General features: G+C 33.3%; 1 protein-coding gene across 3 annotated transcripts; it reads right to left on the bottom strand.

The window, feature by feature from the left end:
* Positions 1-422: 422 nt before the first annotated feature.
* LOC128245577 (uncharacterized) lies at positions 423-20,709 on the bottom strand. 3 transcript variants are annotated; one of them, XM_052963776.1, is made up of 23 exons: positions 20,619-20,709; positions 19,618-19,728; positions 18,820-18,952; positions 18,446-18,501; positions 17,098-17,217; positions 16,736-16,911; positions 15,672-15,857; positions 14,932-14,994; positions 14,510-14,572; positions 13,811-13,882; positions 13,174-13,224; positions 12,159-12,240; positions 11,796-11,873; positions 11,374-11,507; positions 10,808-10,877; positions 9,694-9,787; positions 8,644-8,730; positions 8,178-8,255; positions 7,367-7,532; positions 6,601-6,734; positions 6,236-6,344; positions 5,865-5,885; positions 423-2,167 (listed from the first exon to the last, which is right to left on the bottom strand). In XM_052963776.1, exons 1-23 carry the CDS (start codon positions 20,624-20,626, stop codon positions 1,842-1,844), a joined length of 2,418 nt encoding a protein of 805 aa, XP_052819736.1. In that variant the 5' UTR covers positions 20,627-20,709; the 3' UTR covers positions 423-1,841. The 3 variants fall into 3 exon arrangements, with proteins under 3 accessions (XP_052819736.1, XP_052819737.1, XP_052819738.1); XM_052963777.1 differs by lacking the exon at positions 5,865-5,885; XM_052963778.1 differs by lacking the exons at positions 13,174-13,224; positions 13,811-13,882; positions 14,510-14,572; positions 14,932-14,994 and having other exon boundaries at positions 5,712-5,885.
* Positions 20,710-21,094: the final 385 nt, after the last annotated feature.

Genomic DNA, 21,094 nt, shown 5'->3' with positions numbered 1-21,094 from the left:
TTCATTTGCAAGTTATTCTTGTCAATCCATGCTATTGGTTTTCAGTGGATGTGTTCATTGGCAAGGTACTTTTGTCAACCCTTGCTATTGGTTCTCAGTGTGTGTGTGTTCATTTGCAAGTTATTATTGTCAATCCATGCTATTGGTTTTCAGTAGATGTGTTCATTGGAAAGGTACTTTTGTCAACCCTTGCTATTGGTTCTCAGTGTGTATGTGTTCATTGGCAAGTAACTCTTGTCAAGCCATGGTATTGGTTTTTAGTGTGTGGTCAGTGAAATGCTTTAGTGTCAATTCTTGCTAAATGAGACGCAGGTCATATGACAACATTTCGCAGGTTTGACATTTCTTTTAGATTCAAGTTAATATGGCATCAAAGGTATTATAGAAGAAAATCATTGAAGCCTAATGTTTAAATAGTTTTATTACAAATAAACATTCAATAGTTGAAATAAACATATAATAAAGCTAAACGCCTATGAAATACAAAACATTTCAATAATTTGTAATTAAAGGACACTTTTATTCCGATAAATATATCATTAGAAAGTAATGAGTGTTGATCAGATGTAAAAATCACTTCATATTGTAAATGTTAAAGCAGCCTTTGATATTGTATCAAATTGACACGAGCAACTCAAGCGGAAGCCTGTTTTCGCAAGTGGCATAACCAATCAATTATCCAAGCCAGAGTTATGGGCCATGAAACACATGCCTGTATTGCCTCTGCCAACATGTATACCAAGTTTCAATTTGAAAATCTTTCAGTATCTAAGTCATGTTTAAGGTAAAGTTTAAAGTTTAAAATGCCATCAAAGTCATTCATGACAGCGATATCAACAACAAGTTTAAGACCTTCTTTTCTTTGAAAATCTGAGACTTAGGCTAAAATTGGTGTTCATTCAAGATATATTTTTTAGGACAAAAATTGTAATTGTTAAGACAAAGTTGCACAAACAGAACATGAAACTGGCCAACATCAGCGGATTCATCCGAGTTGTAAAAAAATAAATTAAGTATAAGCTATTGTTTATTTGGAGGTCAATATGAAAATTTATTGTTCATGTCTGGTGCAGACAGATATGAAAATTAAAAGTCAAGTATTATGACTGTCATTTTATTGGTCCTAAATAATATCAACCATTATATCACACACTCAAACATGAATATCAACTCATTGGATATCTCTATGAGCATCTAATTAAAACTGAGGACAAATCCCTTCGTTCTGTTTTTAATAAGACTGTGTCTGCACCATTTTAAATAGTAAACATCTGCTTGTATTTGGAAATGTCATTTTGGCAGCTTACTTAAATGATCATTATGTTTAATCTCATCAAAATTCATGCAATTTTTATCAAAGATATGGTATTTAAAATATATATGAGCACAATCTTATGTATTGAGAGTATCACAGACTTAGTTCAATAAAACAAACTTAATGAAACTAAAAAATATGTTATCAAATCAGACTACCGTATATATAAAATATAATTGAGGAAAATGTATCAAAATGAACTATAAGTATACAGGCACTTATTTTAATACAGAAATCACTAAAAATGTTTTTAGATTCTTTAAGACAATGAACAATTTTGAGGATGCATCAATACATTTAAGTTGAATATTTATTCAGATCTGTTTCTAGAATGTAATATTCTCAATTGAAATGAACCGAAATGGATCCAAGGCACTATATAAACATGAGTGCTTTAAAGTCCTCTGACTTAAATAAGTGATGACAAGTTGTCATTTAGTTTGAACAGCACACTCCTTTTCTATCAAAATATACTGATAAGAAAATTTAACATTGCTTATTGACATAAAATAGTACACGAACATCATCACTTTCTTCCAAGTATGGCTGCAATTCTCCGTCTATTCTCTGCTAGCGATCCACCAGTCCGTTTTGTAGATCCGCCTACAGCTCGCGATCCACCATTTCCTTGGTCACCCATAAACACCATTGTATTATTATTCGTTAAAGTATATTCCTTTTTCATGCCTCCATTATATATATGAGGCTTTGAGGTAAGGGGTCTATTAGATATGACTGGTTGTGGCTCGGACATGGTACGTCGAGCGGACGTGTTTTGACTAGGTGTCTGTTGCTCTTCAGAAGGGAGGGACAAATTAGTGCTCTGGCGAGGTGTTACACTTTGATATCCACCTGAAACACGCAATAAGGTAAGATCAGACTCGAGATAAATCTTAAATAGGTGCAAAAAATTAAGCTCTCTTCAGCCTCTTTTACTAGATGAACTGTGATGCAAGCATTCTTAATGCTTTGTTTATATTTTTAAAATATGTTACAATCGCTGGATGGAATAGATATTATACATAGTCATTTAAGTCAGAAAAATAATGGGTCTAAAAATAGTAATTTTTTTTACATAATTTTGTTTATTAAAATTCATATGAAAATCTTTATTTAATTGTTATAATAATGTGATTAAAATTTTAGGCTTCTATATATAATTACTTAACACCATTAAAATCATGTTTTTTTGGGGGGGGGGGGGGGAATTGTTACGAGGAAGCCAGAAAACAAGACAAAGTGCAGTAACCCTTTAAGTTAAAGTGTTTACATAAAGACAGAAGAGGCAGTATTCATGAGAAGTGTTAATTTTGATTTTTTTTGTAAATTAACATGAAGGCAACTTATTCATTGGTTATCAACATTCAATCAATTCCAAATTGAATTCTTAATATTTTAAATGTAGGACAAGTGTATATATATACTTTATCAGACCTGTTTATCACATCAAAGTGGAAAGTTTGCTTAACCAATAATGAATGAGATAAAGAAAGACGTCAATGCCAGTCTGATTATAGTATTTAGATATCTGGGATTAATGTATTCACATTAAATCAATGCAAAAATTAGAAAAAAACAACTTAAGAAATCATCAGCCAATACCTACATAAAAAACAGCAACAGTTAATTCAAAACTGTGACCAAAAATCTTGTAAACCTGTGATAAAGGTTTAACATCAACTATAATTTAATCTTTTTGAAAAAAAAAACACACAACAAGAGCACTGTTGGAGAAAACCCCTATGCTAATTTGTTCTGTTTTTTTTTTTTACAAAAAACCTCGACAAATACAAATGCCAGATCTATGGAGCATGTTATACATGTGATTGTCTCCTGAAGGGATCCTTTATAGAGATAAAGCCAAATATATGTTTTTGCATTTCAAAGTTCTTCAGTAAAAAAATGTGACGTTAACTTCTTTTTAATTATTTATCATAACACTGTGCACACAAATTTAGAATTTGGTGATAAGTTGGTTAAATTGTGAACTAACAATTTCTGGCTATCAGGGGAAACAATCTACCTAGCGGTTTAGACACCTGCCTCTCATACTTGCTTTGTTACCTCCCTTTGTCTGCAAAGGCGCTATTTAATAAACACATTTTCTGATAAATAATAAACAGCACCTAACACATTTCATTTGCATAACCCCTACAGTAACACCAGGACAATGAAAAGACATTTGTTTTTTTTTCAGTTCAATTATAGATACTAGTATTTTAATCTCAGCATGAAATGTGTGACTTAGCATAAACACAGGGTAAAACTATCCAAAAGTGATTTTCATGCACAATCTGCCTCAGCTCTACAAAGTAGAATTCATTTCCATGTGAACAAACGATGAAACATCTTAAACTCATGCTGTAAACGGTTATAAAATCAGAACTAACCCACAACCAGAAACTATGTAGGATTGCAGGATGTAATTCAAGGGTTTATGGGAAGCTGAATTAAAGGAAGCTTATAAATAAGTATCTTCCATGGCCGAGAGTGTAAGATAGGCTCATTCCGACCCGAGCATGGAGTGTTTTGCTGAAACGAGGTTTACCGAGTTTCCGCAAAACACCCTGAGCGAGGATCGGGATGAACATATCTTACACGAGCGGCTATGGTAGATGCTTTTTCTCCCACCTCACTTAAACAAAAATAAGTCAAAATTTATTTTTTTGCTGGAACTCTTTTGTGCTTAGTTAAAAATAATTGTGTATGGATATGCGATAATACGTGGTCGTCATGGATATACACGCAGTGATTCCAATTATGTTAATAGTCAAATCGGTCTCAGTTAAATAGTTCTTTTGAGAGTGACGCATTATTTTTTGAAAGGTGCGTGAAAACTGTTTTATGGTGACATTTGAAGCGAGAAATAGTTAACTAACGTTCTAAATATTGCCACAAGACAAGGTTTCCATGACGACAGTCTTCAACAAGGGAGGTAATTACAATGTGGTGACCACCAAAAAAGGAGTTCCATACGGGCATTTTATCTTCGCCCATGGGCAAGATAAGAATTTCTAGCCTGGTTAAATTATTGGATCTACTTATCTGAGGTGGGAGAAAAATAAGTCTACAGGAAGCAAACACCGAAGCTTGTCTCTTGTTTTTAAGAATGTTGCTTATACTTTCTTTGAAAAACAGACAAGCTTAAAACGTAGTGAAAATCACCCTCTCAATTACATTATGTTAATTGTTTGTATATATATATATATATATATATATATATATATATATATATATATATATATATATATATATATATATATATATATATATGAAAATTATATATTTTTCACATGCTTTACCTTGTTTACGGTTAAATATAACCATCAAGTGTATTTTTATGTACTACACATATGTAATATAACAATATCACTCTGCACGTTTGTAAACAATTTAATTGGAAACAATTATTGATTAACTGGTAATATTCAAGCAAGTTATTTGAAAGGTTCTTTCTGGATATCATCACAGAATTCATTGTACTTATTTATAAACATGATTAAAATGATCGGATATATACTGTTTACATATATATTTATATATATCTTTTTTCAAAATTTGGATTCTACATTTCTGCAATGCATATAGCGTGGGAAATTTTCAGTTTATGGTATTCTGCTCATCATCAGTGTAACAGGTTTGTCTTTTTTGCAGTTTATTACAAGTAAAAGGCATGTGATAAAAAATAATCTGACACTAGTCATTACGTAATACACAGTTTTATTACAGTAAGCTCGCCAAAGGCCTGTTTACTAATAAATTTACTGAACTCATTGAATAAAATTGTGTTTTATATGACAACAGGTGACAGATGCTACATGTATATATAATGTGTATAATACTGCAAAATTATGTAACCTTCTAAATTCAAAAATAAAGATATGGCATGATTATGGCAATTAGTGCTAACAGCTACAGTTTGAAGCAGATAAGCCATTTCGATGCAGATTACAACAGATATCCCTTTTTTCAACCAAACCGATGACTGCATTAATATAAGGATATGTTACCATGTTTAAGTCTCTAGTTATGTTTCTATCACTCTAAAATAGGCAAATGGTCAGCAATTTTATTTTTTCCCCTTACTTGAACCCTTTATCATTATCTAGTGTTAATATGCAACAACATATTTACCCACCAAAGACTTGCAATATTACCAAAGAAGCGTTAAAATTGCCTATTTTAAGAACTTCATTTTTGCAAGTAAAATATATATAGTATTTGTTTTTGGAAATAGATCAGGCTGAAAATCTTCAATCCCAGAAACAAAAATAGATTTTTTTATTTTCAGAATAATAGTGTCGCAAATTTTAAAACCTTGCAACGGCAAGAACCAAAACATTTCCAGTGGAAGGACCTCATGTTTAGACCAATCTACAGTAACTACAATATTTACCACGACCTATCTTCAGATATCTGCTTTGGTAATGTTTTACTACAAAAAGACAGCACTTCGTTATTTCTTTTGAAACAAAATAAATAACATGTAATATTGAAGGGTGATTTCCAGCTAAAAATAGAAAAGTATCAGAATGTGACCTTGAATTACCTTCACTCACTGGCCTTGACCCTAAATAAGTGTATGCAAAATATAAGATATAAATAAATACACAGACTGCATATGTAAAGCTTTAACACTGATCTCCATGAGAGACAATACTTCAAAAACTCAACCATGACAAAAAAACATCATAAAACATAGATTTAAATCACTCAAAACAGTAAAAAACAAAATCAAGTTTAATATATAGCATGAACAGTTCATACATTGTTGTTAGCAGCAAACAGTTGCATCACATATCATGATAACATAATGTGTTATATTTTGTACACTTCTATAGCATAACGTTATTAAAAAGATTTTTATTTTTATTTCTCAGCAGCACTCAACACTTTATTTCAAAATGAAACAAATATTACCTAGGGGTCGTTTCAAAAGTAGCAACTCCTCCTTGGCAGCACTCAATGCGTCTGTGAGTTCAAACCTTTCCTCACACTCTTTTTGAACAGTCTCTTGAAGATGTTTGATCTGGAAACATACATGATGTCAAAACAATTACCTTTAAATTTGGGGGTCATTTCAAAAGTAGCAGGAGCTTTCCGATGACAGCTCAAATGACTAATTGACCTTCCTTTGAAAAGCCAAACTATAAAATTGGAATATTAGAACTAAATTTCTGAAAACTAATCTTCATGGTTACATAACCACAGCGGATTAGGTTATAATTTTATTCTATGTCTCCTGCTCTTCATAACTTGTAGAGGACTTAGATGTACCATCATACCTGTTCCTGGAAGTCCTCCCCAGCCTTTGTCTGTTTATCAAGCGCCTGACTGGTGTCCTCAAGCTCTTGGTGGGTTTCCCTCAGCTGGGCCTTTAACTTCACCACTAAATCTTCATTTCCCACATCCAGTCGACCTGTCGATGGGTACAAACTGTGTCACATCATGGTATGTTAGGACAGTTAGGCCCATTGTCATTTTTTTTATACAAATATTTTACAAAGTATAACAAAAGTATGGCATAAGATGAAAGGATGAGAGCGATCTTGTGGTGTCGGTGTCTATGTGTTCTCTCTAGAGGACACCTGGTCTCTTATTCACTTATGTTTACAGTGACTTCAAGACTCAGAAAAGCAAGTTCATTAATGTCATTAATGATTTGTAGTCATAACAAAGTCATAGTCACAGCAAATTGTAGTTATTCTTAACAGCATATGTGTAAATAATTGTTAAACATTGTATCTGCAATATATGCTGGGTATTGCCAGATTTACCATGATTACTCTTCTAATAAAGATTGTACAATAAAATGGAGATTTGCAGTTTTCAGTATTGAGTCTCAAACCCAGACTTAAGTCATATGTAAATAAGGATCCTAGTTCCTACCCAGGAAATAAACTCAGAAACATAAAGGCACTGAGCTTATTTCAACTAGTAGGTCTTACACATCAAAAGAAATAGAACAGATTATTTAATGTGTAGGAGCATTAAAGTGCCCCACACCTGTTCCAGCTATGAAGACTTTTATAGCTTCACTAATTTACTCACCCAGCCTGGACTCTAGGTCTCGTATTATGTTTTTAAGACTGGCAATCTCTCGTCTGAGTTCATCCTCCATTTCTTTTGACTTTCTCCTGTTTTCGGCCAATAAATCATTGAGGTCGGATATCTCTGCCTTGTACCTCTGTTCTATGGATAGTAGTTGTGCTCTCAGCTAAAAGATATCATAGAGTATTACAGCTTTGGAACAGGTTAATTCCTCTATCCACACTTCATTACACAATTATCAACAGCTCAATAAGTACAGATATTTTCGCTCTATGGATAGCTTTATAGATATACCGACATGATGTAAAGGGTTAACATTAAATTTCCTCCTTGGTAAAAATCTTATATGTAGTAAAGTATGGCTTCAGTTTATAATAACATATAGCTAGATAATAACAAAAGATGACAGCTTTAAGAATCAGGCTCAAGTAAGATGCCCAGGTAGAAATCAGTACTGTTGTCCATTATGTGAGGCCATGAGAAAGTACCTTTTGTGGGGTTTGAATCCACAAACTCCTTGGTGAGTGGCAGACAATTATACAATTAAACCACCTGAACTGTGAGAGTGTGGCTTTCAAAATTTGTTACTTAGAGAGTAAAAAAAAACACTCAAATAATACTCTTTGGTTTCAGGCAAACTGATGGGATTTGCTAGATGTATATGTATTTCAAACATTGAAGTTTTCCAACAATGCCTGTGTCAAACAAAACTGCAAACAACAAGACTGCTTTGACAGACCTTAACCTTTTTCATAGAAAAAAAACCATACCCAGATAACCTAAGTCTATACAGAGCAAAACCAGAGCCAACCTTTTCCTCAGTTTCTTGGCTGCCAGCCTGGTATTTCTTCATCAACTCACGATACTTGCCTTTCTCTATTTCCAACTCCTGTAAAATGGCAGAAAAATACTTAAAATATATAAATTTCAGTGAAGGGAGTTAACTCTTGTCAAATGTATGTTTAAGCTGTAATTTACATAACTGATGAATATACTAAGGCTAATGACCTTCTTCCTGTAACAATGTTAGAAACAGATGAAAGTTTAAGACTTTAGTGCAATTAGAATATTCGAAATGGACATAAATTGTTGTATTCAATATTGTTCTGAATTGAAACACTGAAACCGAGAACTGTAGCTTAATGCATTGTGCAGTATAAATAATGCCCCTTACACAGTGCATGACCTCATTGGGGCATAACCATATCACTGACTTAAAGTATAAGAGTGACTTAGGTAGCTGAATGAATTTTTCTCAATTTCACAATACCACTCACCATTACAAAGCTGTCTTTAAGTCTTGCTTCCAAGGCCTGCAACTCTTTTGCATGTCTCTGTTTTTCTTTGGCAATGGCTTCCTCCAGCTGAAATACACAACCACATAAGTCATGAAGGATTTAATGGATTTCTGCACTTCAAACTGAGACCTTCCATCCTAGTTGGGTACAAGGCATGGCATTCATGTATTGCTCAAACTGCTCCAGGTGTTAACACCAAGGCTAGCAATATAGCTTAACTGCTTTATCTATTGAGAAAATATAAAGCTTATTAATGATGTGGATCTGCAAGTTCAATCACCAAAACCAGTGTACTTCAATTAAAAAAAGTTCTTTGTTTCTACAAACTTCTCCCAAAAAATTAGGGTAAAAAGGTCGGCATGACTTTTGTTGCCAATTTTCTTTTTTTGAGAACTGGGACTCACTGTACTGTACTGAACCAACCTAAATCAATGTACCCGTATATCATTTTTGTAGAAGGTTTAAGTTATAAAATGGGCAAATTTAGACAACAAATGCACATTTTTTATAAATAAAATCAGGAGGAAAATATTGGGTCGGTCGACCTAATGGAAAGAAACAACTATATTTTTGCACCTAACATTGATCTAAGAGCCCATAGCAAAATACATTCCATAAAGAACAAAAACAATAACCAAACATAATGAATAATTTAAAAGAAAAACATTATAAATCACAAACATACAACATACAGAGTATCTCATGTTACAGCAATCATACGTCTGGTTATTATTCAGTTGATAAAGCGGTTAATACAAGAAACATTACATCAAGAAGTATTGCTATGTGATATAAGATTTTACATAAAAAGCCATTCAAGGCATCAAAGCCTTGAAAGAAACTTGTGTTTTGGCATGTCCATTACTTCAGTTGAATACTTTAAATGGTTTTCAGGTAACAGCCAACATTCATGTTTTTGTGGGACACCAACTCTATGACATGTCATAAACCTTTTTTTAGGCAATGATTTACTGTTAGCCTAATTGCCTTTATCATTCTGTGAAAAAATCGAGGGCATCCAAGAGTTACCTTATCCTGCCAGTTATCTGCCTCAGCCAGCTTGTTTTTAAAACTCTCTCGCAGCTGCTCAATCCGGTTCTGATGGGATGTTATCATCGCCTCTCTAGAGGTACGACAACATTACACACATGCCAGTCAGGTGATCAGTATAATGTGAAAGCATAACAAACATTGGCGGGTAAAAGTGAAAAAGTTGCCTTATGATAACTCACAGTTTTGAATCTTGTTGGATACGACTTAATAAATGAGTGTGCCTTGGACCAAATACCAACAGTTGTCTGTTGATGTTTTTTTGTAGTCAAACAAATTGCTCAACTTAACAAATACCAATGAAAGTTTAAACCAAGTTTCATTTTAATTATCTATAACATCTTTTAAACAACACCAAGGCTATCACTAAAGCTTGACTTTTTCTCTTCAAAAACAGACAATCTAAATATGTGTGTTTTAGTTGATATTGTTCAATGTTTGTTTTCTAGACTGCATGAATACATTTTGTTGAATGTAAATTAATCAACAACCAGCCATTAGAAAATGGCACCAAAAGTCACAATAATTTTACTTAGAACTTTTCACTTTCGCTCCATTAATTGGTAATTGGTTAAGTGTGTCATATAAGTGCTAACGTTCATTCCAAATAAATAAGGATGGGAATTATTGAAATAAGGTACAACAAACATGTAGTTTTAAGCATTCTGAGATAAGATTGTACTACTTCATATAGCAGTTTCATCACTGAAAAAAATCAACCAATGAAATAGTAAAATTAACAGATATACAGAACTAAGACATGCACTCAAGAAAAACATAGTGTATCTCTATTACTTTAAGTAAAAAGAAATCCTTGAAAGAGAGTAATATGTTTATTTAGAAGTGCATGTCCTTACAAATAAACTAACACTTACAGACATGCAGGAGGGTTGTTTCATCAATATTTATGGTCACGATTCAATGACTACAACAAACAAATTGAATTCAAAACTTATAAAAAGTGCAGCTTTTCTGGTTAACATTTTATCAGCTTTTCTTGTATATCAGCAAATCAGCTAACATCATGTATCTTACATGCACTGTGCGCACTATAGGATATGTACGGTATATTTGTATTTATCAGATTTCTTACCTTTCCTGTTTTAAATTATCTATCTCTTCTTTGGCTTTGAAAAATGACTCCTTCAGTTCATTCGTTTCATCTAAAAATAAGAGTAAGTCAGTCAGTTGATGGATGGATGGACGGACATGGACGTACGGACGGACGGACAGACGGGCGGAAAGTAACCTGGTCAAAATGGTATTTGCACAGTCTTGTCACAATTTGCACAAAGTGCAGTAAAATTGACTACAAATTCATTCTTACTGTTGTTGTGCAATTAGACATTTTACAGTTTCAAGTTTTATCATTCTCAAGGCCCATAATTAAGCGTACGAGTTAAACAATACAGAAGAGTATATAAAAGTGTTAAAAAAACTATTGCTATTGACAAAAAAGAGTATATAAAAGTGGTAAAAAAACTATTGGCACAAAAAAAATCAGCAATATTACATTCGGAAGAAAATTATGGGAACCCTGCAACACAACAATAAGAAGTGTTATAAAATTGTATTGCCCATAACAACCAGGAAACACTCTGAACTTAAACAACAGCACACATTCATCGTTTCAAAGTAAATTTGTTTTTCTATACATACTGAGTGTTTTGGATGTTTTCCGACTGAGGTCGGCCTCAAGCTGTTGATGCTCTTCAAACTTGATCTGAAGTGCTTTCAAATCACGCTTAGCACTGGACAAGTCTGTTTCCTTCTGTCGAAGGTCAGATTTGAGTCTGAAGGAAAAAGAACAGTGAAATTTCATATGTAACTAGAAATATTTCAATTTATTTTTGGAAAAAGTATGTGTTGGAGAAAGCAGTCAGCATTATTTAATTGTAACATAAGTCACACAGCATTCTTTTCATAGCTTCATTCCTTCAGTAATAGCAATAATACAATAAAATTCAAATGTGCACCTTTTGCAGATGTGCATTTTTATATTATCAGTACTCATGCTTACATGGAACATATGCCATTCACATATGACCCTTTAAATCTTAAACTCAGACTATTTGCCTTACTTTTGAGTGTTCAACTCATTATCCATGTCTTTACGCCTCTGTACTGAAGCCATCTGCTCCATCTCGCTTGTTTTTGTTCTGAAATGGTGTATCGTAACCTTTGTAATAAAATATTTAAATGAAACACTGTATTAAAAATTAAGACTTCTGGTCCAACATGCTCAAATTCTGGCAAATCATGACAAGGCCCGTTATAAATATTAAGATCTTGCACCAGCCAGAAAACATTTTACCAGGATGTATGGGCTTGCCCTAATTTGGACCACTGAAAAGACAACCAAACAAAAGATGAATTTCATATATTTACAAAATCAACATTCAAAAGTTGCGTTAAGTGTGATTTTGACAGTTTTATGAACATACTTGTATTGGTCTTTAAACTGCTGTGTCTCCATCTGTAGGCTGCGACATTTCTCTATAGATTCTTCCAGCTCACGTCTCAAACCTGATATAGAGAAAAGTTCAAAGTTATTATTATACAAATGTCATCTTTTTGCCTGACTGTGAGTCTATGTCTTGGCAACCAATAATGCTTGCAAGGTGGACCATTTCATCACAGTCCTAGAAGTGCATGGTTCCATACAAGCCCAGTACAGTACTCTATCTGGTGACAATCTTTAGTTTTGTTTTTTTCTCTTTGTATCAATCTTGATGTAATGACACTCAGAACCCTTGAATAAGAGATCACCCAAAACACTTAGTAACTGTAGTGCTATCTCATCTTCTTCATAAACTAATTAAGCTATATGGTTCTGTCATATGAAAACAATGAAAATTATGTAGGACTTAAACACAACGAATAATAATAAACCCTTTTTGATATGATGGAGAATACAGCATAACATTAAGTTATTCCAAATATACGTCATAAATCTACAAGTTATGGATTTTACAATGGCCAACTTCTTTATCAAGATAAAGAAAGATATAAAAGAAATGCTGCCATGAGGATAAACAGAATCGTCTGATGACTTTTCCCCAAAATATCACACTGCTATGGAAACAAGAAACCAAAAGAGGTTAAAGAACTTTATAAAATTGTGGAAATGCTGTAAGCATGAACCAGAGCACCACAAGTGGATAAAAAGCTGGCCTGCTTTTCAGTGTTTCAGTCAAAAAAGGGGCACTCCTCAACCAATATTTTGAAGCAAGCCAAAGCCAGAGCAAGGCTTGAAACATCTGTGTCTTCAAACAGATTTTAAGTTTGGGCCCAGGTTAAACATTTCACATAGTGATGATAATAACTATCATAAAACAGACAACCTTAAAAACTGTGGAGAATCTGTTAAAGTGAAACACGTGGAAAATCTGTTAAAGTAAAACACTGCAAACAAATATCATGTGGTAAGGGTGGGAAAAGGGACATTCGGAATCTTACTCTCTCTCATCCCTGTCAGTTCTGAACACTTTTCCGATAGGACTTTGTTTTCTGTAAAAACATTCTCAGAGTGATTATTTGAAGAATTATATTTAGATATTGTTAAAAACATTTTATGTAACATTAAAAAGGGCAAAGCAAGTAACCATTGTATAGATTATAGCATGTGTTCATATGATGAACTTAATTCTGACCTTATGTCTGTTAAGTTGTAAAACGGCAATTCTTAACAATTCTCTGTGGCATTTATAGAAGACCAATCCTGCTGGCATTGGCTGGAAATCTAGGTTACAATCTTGATAATCATAACTTTGAAAGTATGTTTCATATAGTATAACTTATCAAATAAAATCAGCAAATTGCACACTTTCACCTGTTATCTTCTTACATTTTTGAGTCTATCAGATATTTCAAAACACATTAGAATGCAGCAGCCAATTGTATCAAACTAGTTAAGTCTTTGGTTTGGTAAAATTTGGTCAAAATGTTCACTGATTGGTCAATATTTATCCAATAATTACTGTTGACCAATGAAATTGCCATATTGTGCAAACTAGCCAACCGATAACCTTAGAATAAATTATTCAGTTTTATCCATTGGACTGGAGGTGCTGTGAATGCTTTGTGCATGATCTACCTTCATTGACATTTAGTAGTTCACTATATTTTATCTGTAGATCATCAAACTTGGCATTTCTTTCAATCATCTCTGTAAATCAACAATTTTGTTTTACTAGTAAACTATTAAACTGCATTTTTAACTTGAAGAATGTATGGGCATTTTTATCAATGTTTGAACATTGTGTAAAATATATTTGAATATTTTCAAAAATTACCATTTACAATGTCGGAAACATAATTCTCTACAAAAACACTATCATAAAACTAAAAGTTAGCTTGATTGAAAAATGAACAGGTTTTTTTTTTTAGATTAAATATGAACAGTGTGTACAATACAAACATCGTATTTCACCTAATTCAAATTCTTTGAAATTCTCACACTTTAACTTCAAAACTTCATAGTCAGCAACTAATTCTGCAAAGTTCAAAATTAATTGTAGTTGACATCCTCCTTTCATAAATAAGCTAGTCATAAATACAAGCATCCAACAAAACTGTGCATGATTATTATACATGTATTTATATATGTGTGAATACATCATAATCCATAGTTTCATATTTAAAATATGCATGTAATACAATGATGGTTACATATAACAATTAATTATATATAACCAAATTCCAAAGTTTTCATAAAGTGCATAAGTTCTTAACAAATCTGACAGTCATAAAATGTGAATGCAGAGTTGTGCAGAGTTATGTGCACTTTGCCAACCTTTATTTGCCGTAGTTAAATATGAACATACTGACTGCAGCTCAGTTTTCTGACTATCTATTTCTGTAAAACAGTTATAATATGCAAAAGGTTTTGTATATTCTATATTACTTTGTTGTTGACATGTGGTCTAATATAAAATACAGTTCCTGAAAAGGCTTTAAATCTAAGCATTGCAGAATTTAAATAATAAATTCAGTTTCAATTTATTGGCAATATCAGCAAAATTTAATACATGCCTTTTTCCGAACACAAACATCATTATTAACAGTATATATTCAGTATGTTTTGTCACTTTGCTCCTTTATTTAATGCACATTTACCAGAGTAATTTGATTTTTGCTGTACAATTTAACAGATTGGATTAAATGAATTTTATTATAATAACTGCAGACAAACTGTCATACTGTGCATTGTTTTACCTTCAACCTTGGCAGTGAGATTTAAACACTTTGTCTGTAGATCTTTAAGTTTATTTTCTCCCTCTGCAATGTTCAATAAGAAACTGAATTGTTATAGATTTAATGCCCATAATAGCAAATTAGGTCTCTAGTTAGTGGACTTCATGTTAATAATGTCAAACTCGGAGAGAACATGTTGGATTTAATGCATAGCCTGTAATGATCACCGTAGTACTAGAATGCCAAACTCTATTACCAGGTTAATGTTGAAGCTAACAAGTACACTCCATTCTATGGCAAATTCTAAATATTCTTTACAGGTAAAGAACCGAATGTAATGTAAAAGCTGAAACTTGTTACACTTAATATTAAAAGTATGATGAAGCAGACAACAGCACTATAACACTACCATAACTTGTCTTCATTAAAGGAAATAACAAGCTCATGGTAGGACTAGACACAGTAGTTATTAAGTCCCATCAAATGGTTGTCTGGTAAGGGTAATGATAAAAGCACTTGCTTCTTAACAAAGGTGTCCTGGTTTCTATTCCCGGGCTGGGCCTATGAGAGTTAAGTTTGTGATCACATAGCCTAAAAAGTGTGTGTTTTTCTGAGCACACTGGATTTTCCAGCAACAGACCACACTCTTGTGCAACTCCATGCCAATCAACTTCATGCCATGACTAAGAATAATTTATATTTTTACCTTCACAATTGTCTTGAAGCATTAAAGTTTAAACTAATTCCCATCATGCACTCACCTGCTTGTGCCGTCTCCAGCTGCTGACACTTGATCTGCAGCTCCTTGTTCTCTGTATACAGCCTGTCTAGCTCTAGTATCTGTTTCTCCTGGCGAGCTAGCTGGATCTTCATGTCCTCCGTCTCCGATGTCGTTGAGCTGAACCGGGACTCAAGGCTTCTGACTAGATCTTGTAACTCAGACTTCTCTGTACAAACAACAACAACAGTATTGTACATGGCTTTAGTGTTGGAAAGATTCATGACTTTAACGAATCAATCTGATCAAGAATATTATGCTCTACTGCGTCTATTTTCACTAGCGATTTCAATCTCAAAACAAAAGTCCTCATTTTATTGTACCATTTTTTTTAAAACAGCAATAATCGTTCAACGGGCCATATATATATTGCAAATACAAAGTTTATCAATTTAACAACTCAAAGACAAGTTCATTAAAGATAATTTAAATAAATAACTTTGTTAATTCATAATTTACCTTTAATATCGAACACACACAAACTGCATCATGTGTGACAAAAGAATGGAAGGTTTCTTTTATTTAATTAAGAGATTTTTTGGTAAACCGTTACTACTAGGGAAAATTCACTTGCTAAATAATTCACATGTGCAAGTATTCACTCAGTAAAAGCTAACATATCGTCACCTTAGTGCAATAACTCAATATCTGCTTCTATTTCTATATGCAGTTATTGAGTTATTGCACTAAGGTGACGATATAGAACTTCTGACTTGCATGCCTCATCATACCTTTAATCTGCATCTCATACATGTGACCATAGAAGGTCGAATCTATCTATCAAACTGCTGTTATGTACGCAAAATTCAGGGGTGTAGCTAGACAAATTTCGATGTGCAAGCATCAGACTTCAAAGTCAGGAGGCATCCCTATAGGCTATTCTGATTTTTTTTTATATGTAGTCTGGCTTGTGGGGCATTTTGACATTTATCCAAAGGAGAAATTAATATCTAATACAGTTGTTATTCTTTCGTTGCAGTGAAAAAAAAGCAGGCCTGGGCCTTTAAGCCTAGCAAAAACTACACCACTGAAAATACTTAATCTTACCTTTAATTTCCATCTGACAGGAGTTGCGTACATGTGACAAGATTATGGCAATTTCTTCCTTCATCTGTGCATCTCGTTTCTCCATAAACGAGTGAATTTCCTCTACCGCAGCCTTCTGCTGATGGACCGCTGACTTCAGGCGGGGGAGGGCTCGCTCTAGTTGGTTATTTCTGTCTCTGTCAAAAGTAAGACCAGAGTAATAGGCCGCACATAAATCTGACAAGACCTTAATACATGTGTATATTGTGACTGTTAACATGTGTACTAAAAAAACTTATAGCAATGAACTAACAATCCAGAACTTCAGAGCACTATCTCAAAGACTTTCAAATGTGTGATTCAAATAAAATTATGTTGCTTACTTTAAGGCCTTGTAAGACTTCTCATGTTTTGAAATCCTCTCTAGCGCATCGTCATTCTCGCTGCGTAGTCTCTGGCACAAAGACTCCTGGGATTTCAGGCTGTTGGTTAGAGTCGCGATCCTTGAATTAAAAAAAACCTTACATATAATTATATATAATAAATAATTTGATTTCAAATAATATGTGGTACAGTGGAAACTAACTAAACCGGATCTCCACAAAACCAGAATCCTCGGGATACCGGACTTTTTTCAGAGTCCCGGTTTTCCCCTTCTATTTTCAATGTAAAAAAATCCCTACAAAACCGGAACCTCGGAATTCTGGATACCGGACAAAAAATCGAGAAAATTTGTTAGTTGTCAACGTAATTTTACCTCACAAAACCGGACGTATATTTGTTCAAACATGTCAAAATGATTTTGTGTATTAGGAATTCGCGAATCGCGTGTCACTTTGTTTTGACAGCCGGTGCGTCGTTAAATATTGCACCTGTGATGCTATGTTAACACGATAATCGATAATGATGATTGCGCTGTGGATTGATTGCCGCGCAATAATCAAACTTGTGAAAAGAAAATTGATTGAAACATTAATTTGTTTGTTGCAGAAAATAAAGATTTAGAAACGGTTATTAAGTGATCATTTTGGAGGGTTGTTTTATCTAAAGACTTTGATGATTGAATCAAATTAGAGCGGTGCTTTAATTAAACTATCAAACATACTTAACAAGCATTAAATTACGCGAGTTGTTTTATTTTAAGACTTGGAAAAAAAGTTGGTTAAAAAAACTTCCCTTTAAAGGTTAACTCAGTTAATATTTTGAGTAAACTTACTCCGTACATCAAATCCTCACTAAACCGGAATCCTCACTAAACCAGAAATTTTGCCCAGTCTGGACCTTGTCCGGTTTAGTGAGTTTCCATTTTTTTCAGACTTAAAGGCTTTAAAAAGGCTTTTCATAATAGTAAAGCCTACCAGTATTTGCAACAGCTGGCAATCACAATGCTATGGCATTTAAAAGTAATGGAAGAATGTTAAGTCTTATAAATTTGAGTAATATTTGACTTAACAAAAGCGCCATGGAGCTAGCATCAATGCTTGTCTGCTTTTTCCCAGTCAAACAAGGGGCATAACTCAGCCAGAATTATGGGCCTTTCTATAATTGTGAGAACTGTCTCTGGCAAAATGTACAACACGTTTCATTCGAATATCTTGAACAGTTTTAGCCCAAATTTTGCAATCAGCCACCCATGACAACAAATCTATGACAATACCTTGACCTTTTTTTTTTCGATGAGCTGAAACAGTCGAAAGCTCCTTAATCTAAATTGAAATGAGAATAGCTTACGCTGACTCCTTGACTGTAATTGTCATCTCATATTCCCCTCTTTGCTCTTGTAGTGACTGAAATATAACAATTGAAAAGAAATATGTCCCGAATGTAGTTACATAAAATGCTGTCAAATATCACACAATTATTTTTATGTGTTTTTTTTTAATTTTTTATCATCTCTACAAAATCAATTATTTTTTTCCATTTCAAATTCAGACGCAAAGTAGGTTTGTCATAATTATGTCATTTTGGAATTATAATTTATCAAAAACAGTTGGAAAAGCTTCTACAGTATTTTTAACACAAGCAAAAAATATAAAACCAGTATGGTTTTATTTCTAAAAAGCAATTTTCAATTCAGTCTATTAGGGAAATGTAAATTTGTTTACATTGAGCTCCTGTTTCAGTTTGTTTTCCCTGTCATCACAGCCCTGGTGATGCTCCAACTCCTTCTCCATGGCTTTCATTTTCTTCTCAAGGGCTTTAATCTCATTGTGGATCAGGTAGCTAACTCCACAATATCTGCAAATCATCATTAAATGTATTAAGTTCTATTAATTTGACAAAAGGTGAATGTACTTTTTCATAAAAGGAGCATCAGAAGAGGATACCATTGATCTGTTTGGTTTGGAGTGGGTCAAGGGGCATAACTGGATAAATATTACACCACAGTTATGGACCTTGATTCAAAAAGTGTATTTCAGTGGTATGAGACCAGTAAGAACAAGAACAACAACGATGACATGACAGCTAGCTGACAACTCTTTCTTAACAAAAAGTAAACTTGAGGTCCAAAATGCATAAGTCAGTTTGTCGCCCCGTCCCTTTAAAACATCAATGAAATCATTCTAATAACCAGGTTTCACTTTGGAAAAACCTTGTTAACAACAGTCGGCAGTCTACAAATTATATTCAAGTCCAAAGCTTAAACACTTATATACCAAAAAAATGAACAAAGTATTTACGACACATCATTGATATCAATTCATACAAACATTTCACATCATGAAAACCATTAAATTAACAAGATTTTTCAAGAAATTTAACTCACAACCTAAATTTGGGGAACATTATTCATTTTTAACCAACAAACATATTGAATGCAATTGACAGTATGCATCTAACCATGAAACATCATAAAGTTAGTGGTCGCCTTCACACATTTTTTTCCACAGACATAGCATTACCTGCAGATTGTTTCATCTCTGTTCATTTTCTGTATTTCTTCTGGTAACGGATGTTCTGGAGTAATATGCTCCATTTTTTCTTCTGATTCTAGACCTGACATTTTTTGTTTTCTGAAATAAGAGAAACACACATGACTTCAATGAACTTGGTTAAAAAGTGATTATAAAACAAATGTTTAAAATGTTAACAGTAAATCTATAAGGAAAAGTCAAAATGTGTTCCCAGTACAGAGCTTATATTATTAAAGTTATTATTATGATGGCTTCAGTAAATTGCTGTTACTTTGTTTCCTCTGCCCTGAAATCTATTCTATTTTTCAGATCCACTTTCGAGAAAATATTAATTAATTTTAATACATAACAATTTGCATTCATGAAGTAATGTAGTTGTATTTGCCTTGTTGACAATGTTTGATTATATCATGACTGAATATTGGCATTTTATTTTGATACAGTATAAACATTGATAGACATTACACCTGGAAAAAGCTGGGTTACTATTTTAAGATTTTCCTGCCTTTTTTCTGTAGAAATTTCCAAAAATGTCAGTAGTTATTTTAACTCACAATGATAATATCATATAATTATATGTTTCATGGTATTGATCATGTGCATGACGTCAGAACGTATGGTTCAGAATCATGCAACAGAAACAGAGCTAGTATATCAATGATTCAATGATTATAATTAACAAGTCATGACAATTTTTAATTGGCGTTTACACACACATAATCAAATACAACACTGGAAAGAAACTTATGTGGCTTACAATGTACATAAAGATATCTTACTTATCTTAACAGACCCTGAGTTCCGCTGCCGGTCTTAAATAATACCTGTCGATTACCAACGCTAATATCGATGACTGAGTACAGTATTCTGATGAAGGGATTGAAGGTTGACACTACTAGCCAAAGTATTTTTTTTTAAATGCACTCAAAAGAATGCAACCTGAAATCGATAGAACCTGCCACTAATTGGCTAATCAAAAAAAAAATTACTTTGTCATAAACGAAATAACTCCTCTGTCGATATCCCATAGAATGCCTATATGAAAATATTGTTAAAAAATCCAGCCAAAACACGCATCTGTTCCACCATATTGAAACCAATGACAACATCCGGGCATTTTCCCAAAAAACATCTACCGTATTTGACTTTGGTCAACGGTAAGGAAACTTTACAACATAAATAAAAATGCTGAAACTCAATGCAGCGATTACTTCCCTTTGCATAATATACTGGACATGTTTGCTACCACATTTAAATGCTACCACATACAGGTATAAACAACTACGCTTAATTATGCAGATGATAGACCCAATTGAAAATAAGCTCTTAGCATAATTATTTATCCATCCAGAATTTGACGTGAGGATGTTCATTTTCACCATACGTTATCATTGTATATGCTTGCATTCATACATGTTACAAGGTCATCATTCATGTGTGAGTGGTCATTGGTCAGTAAGTATTC

Source organism: Mya arenaria, chromosome 9 (assembly GCF_026914265.1).
Source record: "Mya arenaria isolate MELC-2E11 chromosome 9, ASM2691426v1".
Classification (NCBI taxonomy): domain Eukaryota; kingdom Metazoa; phylum Mollusca; class Bivalvia; order Myida; family Myidae; genus Mya; species Mya arenaria.
The sequence above is the reverse complement of the archived record's forward strand: the minus strand, read 5'-3'. Positions and strand labels throughout refer to the sequence as shown.